Source organism: Naegleria lovaniensis, assembly GCF_003324165.1.
Source record: "Naegleria lovaniensis strain ATCC 30569 chromosome Unknown tig002, whole genome shotgun sequence".
Lineage (NCBI taxonomy): Eukaryota > Heterolobosea > Eutetramitea > Acrasida > Naegleriidae > Naegleria > Naegleria lovaniensis.
In genome coordinates, this window is record NW_025407824.1 from 967,395 (window position 1) to 979,604 (window position 12,210).

At 37.9% G+C, this 12,210-nt stretch overlaps 5 protein-coding genes across 5 annotated transcripts; 4 read left to right on the plus strand and 1 right to left on the minus strand.

Moving 5' to 3' along the window:
• Window positions 1-42: 42 nt before the first annotated feature.
• C9374_007260 (uncharacterized protein) lies at window positions 43-5,313 on the plus strand (the record flags this gene model as incomplete). Its single annotated transcript, XM_044697211.1, has 1 exon — window positions 43-5,313. The coding sequence occupies one exon, from the start codon at window positions 43-45 to the stop codon at window positions 5,311-5,313; it is 5,271 nt and encodes a 1,756-aa protein (XP_044555623.1).
• A 114-nt stretch (window positions 5,314-5,427) lies between these two features.
• On the minus strand, window positions 5,428-6,579 carry C9374_007261 (uncharacterized protein; the record flags this gene model as incomplete). The annotated part of the gene is made up of 1 exon (XM_044697212.1): window positions 5,428-6,579. One exon carries the CDS (start codon window positions 6,577-6,579, stop codon window positions 5,428-5,430), a length of 1,152 nt encoding a protein of 383 aa, XP_044555624.1.
• A 313-nt stretch (window positions 6,580-6,892) lies between these two features.
• Window positions 6,893-9,324, plus strand: C9374_007262 (uncharacterized protein; the record flags this gene model as incomplete). Its single annotated transcript, XM_044697213.1, has 2 exons — window positions 6,893-9,113; window positions 9,197-9,324. 2 exons carry the CDS (start codon window positions 6,893-6,895, stop codon window positions 9,322-9,324), a joined length of 2,349 nt encoding a protein of 782 aa, XP_044555625.1.
• Window positions 9,325-9,763: 439 nt separating this feature from the next.
• On the plus strand, window positions 9,764-10,894 carry C9374_007263 (uncharacterized protein; the record flags this gene model as incomplete). Its single annotated transcript, XM_044697214.1, has 1 exon — window positions 9,764-10,894. The coding sequence occupies one exon, from the start codon at window positions 9,764-9,766 to the stop codon at window positions 10,892-10,894; it is 1,131 nt and encodes a 376-aa protein (XP_044555626.1).
• A 124-nt stretch (window positions 10,895-11,018) lies between these two features.
• Window positions 11,019-11,939, plus strand: C9374_007264 (uncharacterized protein; the record flags this gene model as incomplete). The annotated part of the gene is made up of 1 exon (XM_044697215.1): window positions 11,019-11,939. The coding sequence occupies one exon, from the start codon at window positions 11,019-11,021 to the stop codon at window positions 11,937-11,939; it is 921 nt and encodes a 306-aa protein (XP_044555627.1).
• Between the last annotated feature and the right edge of the window lie 271 nt (window positions 11,940-12,210).

Here is a 12,210-nt window from a genome sequence, read left to right on the forward strand (position 1 = left end):
ATAGTAGTTTTTTTGTGTTCCGACGATATTCATGATTTCATCATGTCCAATAATAATAATTATTCCGTTGATGAACAACATGATGAACCACACAACAATGACGAGTTGCATCATCAGTCGGATGAAATAATAATCAATTCAATTGATGTTATTGTGGATGTGCAAGAAGATGAAAATAATTCTCATCATCAGGTGGAAATGATTCGATCCATAACGCCCACCATGGATCCATCGGCAAGGTCGGACAAGGAAAATATGGTCTCTTGCAGTAACAACAACGAATCATCCATACATTCTGCTATTCAACAACAACCAACATCAGCAAGTACATTATTAGTAGGAAATGAAAATGACACAAAAAGTACAGAACCCATGAATAACCCTCTTCCCACTTCTTCTTCAAAGAGTGATATCACTACGAATGATTTCGAAATGGCACCACTTCACTCGACCATGTCACCAACTAAAATTACTCCACCGAAATCCCTTGTTAAACAGGGTTCAATTTCCTCATCTGCTTCACATCAGCAAAAACAATCCAGAATCAGTCTTGACAATAGTGAATTGCATCGAATTAGTAGAATAGCTCTTTCCGAAATTGAAAATAGTAGTCTCTCGTTACATCAGCAACATGAAGGTGAGGAATTGACAAACGAACCTCCTTTTTCGCCACCAACCAAGTTAAATTATTCGACACCTCAAAAACATTTGTCGCAACACCATCCCACCTCTTCCATTCTCCAACAACACAACTCTGCCAATTTACAATCTCCTTTAAATATTTACCCTTCCCATCACAACAATAATTTATATTCTCGTTTGTCAGCATTGCCTGATGACCATAACTTGACAACATTACCTCACAACGATGAGATTTCCTTGTCAACAACAAGTAATTTCACAACTAACACGTCTGCCACTACCTCTTTGGCAAATAGCTCTGCAAGAAGTAAAATTGAAGATGAACAATTGTTGGAAGCTTGGAGAAAGTCATACAAGCGAAGAGCAAGCAGAGCAGGAAGTATATGTGCAAATTTAAAGACACAGGATGATCTGGCCCTCATTGGTCTTCAACCATTTCCTTCAACTGCGCTACCCATTGCAGATCAATGGAAAAATCTACCTTCCAGATATTACTACAAGGATGAAGACGTGGAGGGTACTTTTTCTACACAAGGCAGAGTCAAACAAAGTAGAATTATCGTTTCATCAACAAACAAAAATATTCATGTTTCAGAGAGTTCTCTTGATATTGGATCATTGGATCCATGCCTTGAACCTGTGACTGCCAATACGAACACTGTGGCAATGTCATCCAAGGACTTGGGATTTAGCAGTAGTAGTGACGAGGAAGCACATGAAGTTCGAAGACAACGCTCTGAAAATAAGATATTGAGAAAAGCTCCCTCACGGAATTTACAGATTCAAGTGGAGAAACACTCGCCTCTGATATCAACCTTACAGGATGGAAAATCTCCAAAAAAAATTACAGCAATCACAGATGTGCTTTTTCATGACAAGAACCATCCCACGATTGTGTATGCATCGCCACATAGCACCGCTTCAACCTCCACACCATTGCCTTTCAAGAATGATGTCACGACAACACACATACCATCAATTGTTGTAGACACCATTCCAGATTCCAACGTAAAACGATTACCAAGACCAAAAGGTCGCTACGTCAACCACATTCGTGAAGAGTCGTTGTACATTGAAGATACTGAAGAAGTGGAAGATGATTATGTGGTGAAACAGACAGACATGGAAATGATAGAAAATACAAAAGAAAAACCAAAACCAAAACAATCTGACGCATACAATGTAAATGACTATTTGAGCATGAAACCTGTGAAAGATATTGTGAACAAAAACATTGTAAAACAACTAAAGAAATCAGAGGATGAAGATTTTAGTGACGACGAAGACGAATCGGTAGTGACTGCACCTCCAACCATAACAGAGACTAACGGTACCAAAACAGACGAGACAAACAAGAAAAAGTTTGAAATTATTTATATTAACGACCGAGAACAGAACAGAAATTCTCGGAAACATTGGCCTTCCAATTACATTCGAACAACCAAGTATACATTACTAACATTTATTCCAAAGAATCTATTTGAACAGTTCAAGAAAGCAACCAATATTTATTTTCTCATATCTGTTATTGCAGTATTGATACCTGGCGTGTCACCAGTTTTTCCAATCACTGCCATTATACCTCTTGTAGCAATTGTTTTACTACAAATGATTAAGGATGGTATAGAAGATTTTCAGCGTTACAGACAAGATCGAAAAGCCAACAATATCAAATGCAGAGTTATTAGAAATGGAGCGGTGCAAGAAATTAAAGTCAAAGAAGTGGAATTGGGTGACATTGTTCTCGTCAGCAAAGAAGAGGCCTTCCCAGCCGATTTGTTATGTATACACTCTTCAAGAGAAGATTCCATGTGTTATGTGGAAACGTCAAATTTGGACGGAGAAACCAACTTGAAAACACGACGCTCGTTAAAATCTGGAAAATTCTTGCATGACATTCCCGAGTATACAATCCACAAAGAGCTCAGCAATATTCGAGGACAATTGAAAATAGAAGTGGCAAATAGCAATCTAGACACGTTTGAAGGAAAAGTTAAAATCCATGTAAAAGTCAGAGAAGTTAGAGAGACTCTGAAAGAATCCATTTCGATGGATAACTTGCTGTTGAGAGGATGTTGCCTTAAAAACACCAAACTCATTTACGGTATTGCCATTTATGTCGGAAAGAATGCCAAAATGATCAAAAATCTTAAGGAAAATAAGGTCAAACGTAATTCTCTGGAGATTGCTCTCAACAAGATTTTATTTTTCTTACTACTGTTGCAACAAGCTCTTTGTGCTGTGGTTGCTGCACTCTCAGGATTGTTTCAAACCAATTACAGTAGACATGCTTTTTATTTGAGACCATTAGATTCAGCTGAAGCATCTTTTGTTTCGGTCATGTCAAGCTGGCTTACTTGCTTTGTCATGTTAAACTTGATGATTCCAATGTCTCTAGTGGTTGGTATGGAAATTCTTAAAACCTTCCAATCTAAAAAGATTGAATCAGATCCCAAGATGATGTATGGTAACTTTAAAGCAGAAGTGAAGAGCGCTAGTATGAATCAAGGACTTTCAAAACTCGATGTCATATTCTCAGACAAGACTGGTACTCTCACACAGAATGAAATGAAATATTCAGATTCATGGGTTGGTGGTTTGTATTACTCGGAAATTAATGCTCCTGGTATGATGAAAGAGTACTTGACCAAACACCCTGCAAGTAATGACGAACCATTGGTATCAGACACTGCGGCTTATCATGCTTTCATGTTACGAGAGTTTTTACTTTGTCTCTCGTTGAACCATTCTGTCATTCCAGAACGTGACCCAAAAAATCATGATAACATTGTTTATGATGGACCGTCCTCTGATGAAATTGCGCTCTTAGAGTGTGCAAGAAATAATGGTTTCAAAGTTTTACAAAGAACCAATGCTGGTATTTTGCTTGAAGAAATGGGAGAGAAAAAATTTTATGACATTATGGCAACTTTTGAATTTTCATCCGATCGAAAACGAATGAGTGTTGTAGTGAAACATCCAGATGGAAAATATGTTTGTTATTCGAAGGGAGCAGATACCGTAATGATTAAGAGATCAAGAGCAAGAAAACACTTTGTAAATGACTTGAAGATTGCATTGGAGTCCTTCTCAATGAAAGGTCTTCGAACTCTTGCGTGTTCCAGAAGGGAACTTTCCGAAGAAGACTTTAATGTATGGTTTGAAAGCTACACCAAAGCCACTCTTTCAACTAAGAATCGTGAGAAACTCCTCGCTCATAGTGCAGCAGATATGGAAATTGATTTGCAACTTATTGGATGCACAGCTATTGAAGACAAGTTACAGGAAGATGTCGTAGAGTCTATTACCTTTCTCTCGCAAGCAGGTCTTCAAATATGGGTGTTAACAGGTGACAAAACAGAAACAGCCATTAACGTTGCCTATTCAACAAATGTACTTCAGAAAGATGAGACTATTGAGATTCGAATTCGTGACGCCTGCAATCACAAACATGTCAAGAAAAAGATGAAAGTGGCATTAGAATTCTTGGAAAAACAAAAGAACAAACACTTTGAGTATGCTCTCATTATTGACTCCAAGTCGTTGGACTTGGCTCTTGAAAAGTATGAGAAACAATTTTTGAGAATTGTCAAATTTGTGAAGAGCGCTGTTTGTTGCAGATTGAAACCATTGCAAAAATCAAGAATAGTGAAACTCATCGAGACCAAGCTCAAGAAAAAAGCTCTTGCAATTGGAGACGGAGTTAATGATGTTGCCATGATTCAAGCCGCTTCCATTGGAGTAGGAATTCAAGGAAAAGAGGGTTCTCAGGCCTCTCGTTCCGCCGATTATTCCATTCCTCGATTCAAAAATTTGGTTAGACTCATTGCTGTTCATGGAAGATATTGTTGTGTTCGAAATGCTGACTTTTTACATTTAAGTTTCTACAAGAACATTATGATAGTGATGCCACAAATATTTTACACCTTCTTTTGTGGATTCACATCAGCAGTATTCTTTGAATCGTGGCTTCTCACCATGTTCAATACTATTTATTGCTTTTTCCAACCTCTCATCAGTGGAATTTATGAACAAGATTTACCAGAAGAAGTGATTTTGCAACATCCAGAAATTTATGACTCTCTCAAACGAAATGGAAATCTATTCAATGCTCGAAGTTTAACATTTTGGGTGTTGACTGCCATCTATCACGCTTCCATTATATTTTTTGGAGTTTTTGTCAATTACATGTATGGATTTGACATTTTAGAAAATGGTCCTTCAGATGTGTATCATTTTGGTACGATTATTATGACAGCAACAATGACTGTCATAACATTTAGGTTTGCATTGGAAGTTAAAACCTGGTCGTTGCCAATGATGATTTCTATTTGGGGAAGCTATCTTTCGTACTTTGTATTTGTTGTCATTTACACTCCTATTCCAAATTTTTTGGGAAAGGGAACTTTCTATTCCATTTACTACCATACTTTCCTCAGTGTGAAAGGTACTTTGGTGACGTTGATGGTCACAGGGGCGTGCCTTGTTCCAGATTTAATGTTCAAATTTCTCAGATTTAATTACTTCCCTCATGATTACCAACAATTGCTCATTGATTACAAGAGGGAGCAGGAGCTCGAACAAAAAGCTCACAAGAAATCTGCAAAAAGTGAAAAATCTCTTCAAACAGAACTCAAGAATGCACCTATCACCAAGGAATCTGCAGTTTAGAGTTGGAGCATCAATATTTCAATTTTTGCTTGTCAAGTGTGAGAATTCTCAAAATAAAGCGGTTGAATCATCATTTTTGCATTCATCAGCTTTAGACAAGTGGACTCAATTACTTCATTCATCGCTCGCGGATGATTTTTGTGAGCTAGACGAGTCAATATAGTTTAACAGTCTTTCAGAGCTGGAAACAGATTGAGCATCTTCCTCATTGATCGTGCCAGCGTTGGGTTGTTTTCTATCGTCTTCTGAAGAACTATTACCGCTCATGTTCATTAAATCCTCATCTGAGGATGGGGCATTGTTCGCTTTACGAGTCTGTTTTTTGTTTGATGTCTTTCGTTTCTTTGAGTTGTTCCCATTACTGTTGGAGGATGCAGCAGCATTAGAGGTTGCTTTCTTGGATCGTGTGACTTTTCTTTTGCTGGTTCCTCCTCGCTCACTTTGAGTGCTTGAATAACTACGATCGTCTTCAAATTCTTCAGACGAAGGCTCCAAAAATTCGTCAACATAATCTTCATCATCGTCACTTGTTTGTGCTCCTCGTTTCTTTTTTGCTTTCGTTTTTGGTTTAGTGTTTGTCTTTTTTTTCGACTTGCTCTGTGATTGTTGTCGAGACGGTGATGATTTGGTTGGAAGTTCTTCAGGCACACTTTCTGCATAAGCTTGTTCGTTGGTGGATGATGCTTCTTCGACCTCATGCATGGTTTGAGGCTCAACCTCGTGATCTTCCTCGTCAAAATCCAAAATCGTATCTTCCGAATAATCCACAACAGTTCTATTTCTTCCTCCATTTCTTCTGCTATTTCGTACATTCATACATCGTTCAAGGTGAGGTGCATAGACCTCATTCGCAATGGATCTTTTACAATGATCACACACAACATGGGTTTTTTCAAGAGGTAATTGAGAAGCAGATATTTGAGGAAAGACCTCCACTCCGTCTTCAATTGAGTAGGAATTATTCTCCTCGTGGTCGTTCTTTGTGTTTCCATTCATTTGATTTAAATTTTGAAAATAGACTTTTCTTCGTTCCTGTCCAACCCATTCAATACTCAACTCGACAAGTATTTGCTTGAGTAATGTATCAAAAAGAAAGCAACTATGTTTGAAAATTCGTAGGTGCTTATCCTTTCCATTCGGAATTTGTTCATCATTGATGCTGCTCATGGATGATGATTTATGTGTTGGAGGCTCATGATGATGATTAGACAATTTTTCATTTGCTAGTAATTCCTCTCCATGATCCCCTTTATCTTTTGCTTTCATATGACTTGTGTTTGGTTTTTCATTTGATGGATTTAATTCGGATTTATCATTGTTTTTTTGGGAGGTTCCAACGCAAGAGCTGCCGCAGCTTGCTTTCGCGTACTGCTCCTCGTTTTCATTTTTTTTGGATTTTTTATTAATTGGGCCTTGGTTAACCTCGAAAGATCCTTCCAATGCACAAAATGACAGCAACAACTCTAAAAGGTGCACTTGATCAACCTTACCATTGGTTTACAATAAGGTTGCCGCCTCATACACCATGTCATAAGAATGAATTCCTGTCTCCAAAGAGTTCATTATTCTCATTAAAAAAATGTCATTGATGAACCCACCAACATGTTCCTCATCGTCGTATCGTTTTAGCGATCTACCCAACGAAATGTTCTTTTTGATATTGTCCTATCTGGACCATCGGCAACTCATTGATGTCATGTCCCTCAGCAGGAGCTTCCGATTGTGGTCTTTTCAATTTCTTCTTTCTCATTTTCATTGTTCTATCCATACCGATGAATATTGTAGTAGTACTGAGGAAATGATTCATTGCTTGAGAGTACTTCCACAGACTCCCTTTTCCAGCGATCAGAGAAGATTTTACGGATATTTTAGTGTGGGTGAAGGAATGAATGAGTCCAAACAATTGAAGACTTCCTTCTCGAGAGATTATTTGAGACTCATGGTGAAAGAATTATTAAATACTTCCACCGTTGTGAGATTGGATTTGACAAGTTTCAAACAATTAGTTCCGGTGTTTTTGGGAGATTCAATTTTGGGTCAGAGCCTATTGAAAACATTGATATGGAATAATGACTTGAGACAGTTATATCTGGATGTCAAACCCGACTCGGATAATGTTACACGACCGTGGAGTTGGGACGACTTGGCAAATGCCATTGGAACGGACGCATTATCACAACTTCATACTTTGAATGCTTGTGGATTAAAAGGATCATGTACCAAAATGTTGGAAAAGTTGCAAAATATTCGAGTATTGAATTTGAGAAGTGACGTAGCAATTCCAATGGAAAAGATCGTGACGCTCTCACATTTGACACATCTTTCTTTGAAACACAACGATTTACAGGAAGACAATATCTTTGAAAAGACGAATTGCAATCTTGATCAACTATTGAGAAATATACACCAACTCAAATACTTGACTGTTCTTGAGGTGATTGCCGGCCAAAAGACATTATTTATTCGGGATGATACAGAAATGAGAACCTCGCTCAGTAACTCCTATTTGAAAAAGCTTACCATTGTTTGTGAACGTATGCAAATTGAGTCAATAATTGTTGATGCAAGCTCTACTGAACCAGCACCACTGTCACAAAGTTTTCCACATTTGAAAGAGGCACAATATTTGTTTGGGTTTACAAGTGTGACCATATCTACAACTAAATTATTGTCCGTGCTTGTACCTCAAACTGTAGAACGACTTGATCGATTAGTAGTATCAGAAAAATTGGATTTTGGCCTCTTCTCAAACATCAAAATCAAAACACTGGTCGTTTGGGGTTTCTCAAAATCCGTTCCAAACATGCATTTCGAAGAACTGGTTGTTGGAACACGATTCAAAACGTCTAACATTTTTGCCATTGATGATCTCATTAACACAAACAACTCTGATATAACCTCCCTTCGATTGCTGAATTATGTTCAATTGCAAGGATATAACTCTTGGAAGACATTGTCTCTTCTCAAACACCTTCACTTGGAAGGATGTACAATTGGAATTGAGTGGTTAGCAGCAATACTCAAAGCCTCACAACGCACTTTGCAGACAGTGAAATTGGAGAGGTGTAAAATTGAAAATCCTTCATATATTACCAATTGGAAAGCGTTAACATTGAGCTTCTCTGCCTTGCCAAAGCTTGTTGAATTACGAGTCGTTAATTGTTCCAACCATGAATTTTTTATATCTTGTCTATCACATATTACTTTGAAACAATTGGAAATTCTTGAGTTGGTAGAGGTTTGCAACGTCACGAGCGAAACGCTGATGAATTTCTTTACAAACTCAATAGGAAATGCGAGTTTGAAATTTTTCAAATTAACTGATGCTTGTGTGGATGATAGCATGTTACAAACCATCATCACCTTGTCACATGGAGAAATCAATACCACAGCTAAAAGCGGTTTAGTAACTATGGAAGGATTATTATCAATACCAGACGAATTATTTGCTACTATATCAACCTTTATTCTCCCAGCATTAGAAATTAATTCAAACAATATTGAAGAGTATTTCAAAGTGTTGAGCAAGTTAGATCCATCCACACTCAAGCGATATACCATTTGTTTATCTAGCATTGAATTATATTGTGACGTTTTTAATTTTTTGATACGTACTGGATTTAACTTGGAACAATTCAATGTCATTCTTTCAGATCGATTGGCTGTGCAGTCAAATTCCAAGCTTAATACGCAAATTGCTGATTCCTTGAAAAACTTAATTCGAGCCATGAAAAGTTTGCGAGGAATGGTTTTGGATTGGTCTCCATTCCTTGCAAGTGAGTTTGATGAATTTAAACAAGGTAAGTCTCTTTGCATGTGTGTATCGACACGTATCTCACATTCATTTATCCAATACACAATTCACAACACACAATCGAAAAAGCCTTGAGAAAATCCGGTCGATCATGTCCCAAGTTGATCTTTCCCATCTCCAGCTTGAGTCCTCTCAAGTATCCACAAGCAATCCCTCAGTCCTATCGATACTCGAACTCATCCTGCACTTGCATGTAATTATATGAGAGAGAGGAATGTACAGAGTAAAGGCACACTTCTCAACAACAAACGACAAAAAATCTGTGGAACATGAACTGTACGGAGCTGCAGGACATCAAATTGTACGAATGCTTGGAAATTCTCAAAATTCTTAGATGGTGACAAGAGAACGACCCCATTCAGATATGGAAACTGAATGCAAGTTTACAACCTTCTTCGAAGAGCTCACAATGGAATCAACCACGGATGATATTCATCCGCCATCAACCTCAAGCAACCACTCAGTCCAAAACTGAGTTTTTTGTACGTTTTTTTTTTGCGTTCCATGGAAATTCCCAAGCGTTGAGCGAGGGGATTGTCACACACCTATGCACACTCGATCGTTATTGATCTGATGTTTACATTGTGAAACATTCAAAGAAAAAACACATTTAAAACGTTTTATCCACCACCCAGGATGTCATCTTCTTCGTTGCTTTCTTCCAAAGTCCTTCCTACGTTTCAACCAAACACTGCCTCTCCATCCATCGTCATCTTGAACTCTCCTGAGAAGAACATGTCCTCGGCCATCGCATTGGTCCATATGAACACTCATGTCGATCTGTATAAAGATTCGTCATTGAGTGAATCATTACAAGAATTTCCAAACCACATGCATTATGATTTCTTGCGGCCTTCCCAAGATCCTGAAGGTCCTACCGCTTCCATTCCTTCCAATACTATCAACAGTGTGTCACCATGCATGCAAACTCCGCCAACCATGATCATGGACCAACAAATGGACCAACGCAATCCAACAACACGTGCGCTCAACGTGATAACAATGACAGAGGAGGAGACAATAAGAAGTGGCAGTAGTAACAATGCTTCTAGCTTGCTGAAACGAACAAAAAAACGAAATGCATCATCTTCCACCTCTTCGAGCAGTACAAGGCAAAAGAGAAACAAGTGTCCAGAAAATTCTTCATCCAGTGCTACTACGACTACTTCTTCTTCGACTACTACTACAACTGATAGTGGACGTGACACTTCAGATTATGGTCAAAGCTCCAATTCATCTTCCTCATCCACCTCAATCAGTCATCATCATATCACAGCATCATCTCGAATGAAATGCAGTGATGTCAAGAATACCTTCACCACATCCTATCATACCCAAGTCATTCGATGCAATCGAACAAGTAACAATCAGAATAGTTACATTCGATACGATGACATTAAACCCTACTTTTACTTTCCTGAAAGTGAGGCAGCTAAGCGACTGGGTTGCTCCAAAAGCAAACTCAAGAGGATTAAAACGAGATTGAATATTGAGAGATGGCCCTATCGAAGAATTCAGTCCTTACTGAATCAAAAGTCATCCAACAAGAAGGAGAATTTATCGCATCAATCAAAAGCCAAGCATGACCATTCTACAACCACTGACAATACGAGAAATGTATTGAATCATTCTTCTTCCAATGCCATTGATTTGGCTGTACAATTTGTTCTCGATTATCCCAACCTTATTACCAAATATACGAACGAGGATATCACACTCATTGCCACACGAATGGATCGAATTAAAATTTCAAATTTATTGTTGTAATGTTTTGAATGTTCGTTCGAGTGTCGACACTTAAGGACTTCATGAGATCATTATACCAATTGAAATGCAACATGCATGAAACATCATCAGTAAAACATACCAACAAGAAAAAGTAACCAACTCCATGCCCAGAAATAAACATCACACTAAACGCACGAACAAGGCTCATGAGGTTGTTAATCTCGAGACCATTACAGATCAACACAAGAAAAATGTAACTCATCATGAAGCAGTTTCTTCTTCTTCGGAATCAACAGAACATTGGAATGATCAACTTCCCGATGAATTATTCTCCATTATTATTGCCTTTTGTGATTGTTTTGATTATACTCAACTTGTACTCGTTTCAAAACACATGAATCAATTATGTAAGAAATTCATTCCGTTGGATATTGCTTGTAAAAAGGCTTTTATGGGATCTTTAACGTATGAAGAATTTATCACGTTACCCTTGTTCATACAGCAACACCGATCGTTGCACAAGAATTTATTGTGCCAACATCCAAAGAAGGTTTCCTTTCTATTATTCCCGAATCGTATGACCACCAATACTACAACAACGGATCATCATCACTTTGAAATTCTCTCCAACAATGATGATATGAAGAATTATTGCTTGAATTATGCTCTCGTTTCTGCCTTTTATCAAAACAACAAGTATTTAAGTAATAGTTGGCATGGTTTCCATAACTTGATGAGTCTGAAAGGAGTCTTTCCTCATACTCAAAAATTGGTGTCTGATTTGGCAAAAAGTATAGATCCACGTTTGCTTTTCAATTCTTCCTTTCGAAAGTTTTTCGTCGAGTTGGCTGAAGTATTGGCAAATATAAGATCAACCTTCCAAAACGAGAAGGAATTATTATCGTACTTTTCAATGGCATCGTCATCTTCGGTGAATGTAGAGTATGCCAAATGCTGGTTTTTTTCGAAAGGACACGAATCCAACTATGGATTACTTGAATTTGCGCCTCCAAATATTAAGAATGATAAGCGAATGATTATGGCATGTTTAGAAAGATTCTACACCAAGTATCAATCTCTCTGATATGATGAAAACCACACAGCATCACATTTCAGAAATCAGTAACGAGTGTCACAAACTTGAATCGTTCTATCATGCCAAGAATAACCATGTACTTTTTGATCGAGAAGTGGTGGAGACATGGTTGAAAATAACATTTCCCAAATATCTGAAAGGAGCTAATTTTGAAAAATTTGGAAATGACAAGCAATTAATCAAGAGAGCCATCGCTTTGGGTGAATACTCCATCATGCCATACCTCTCTCAAAACATGCAGCAAGATTTTGAGATTGTT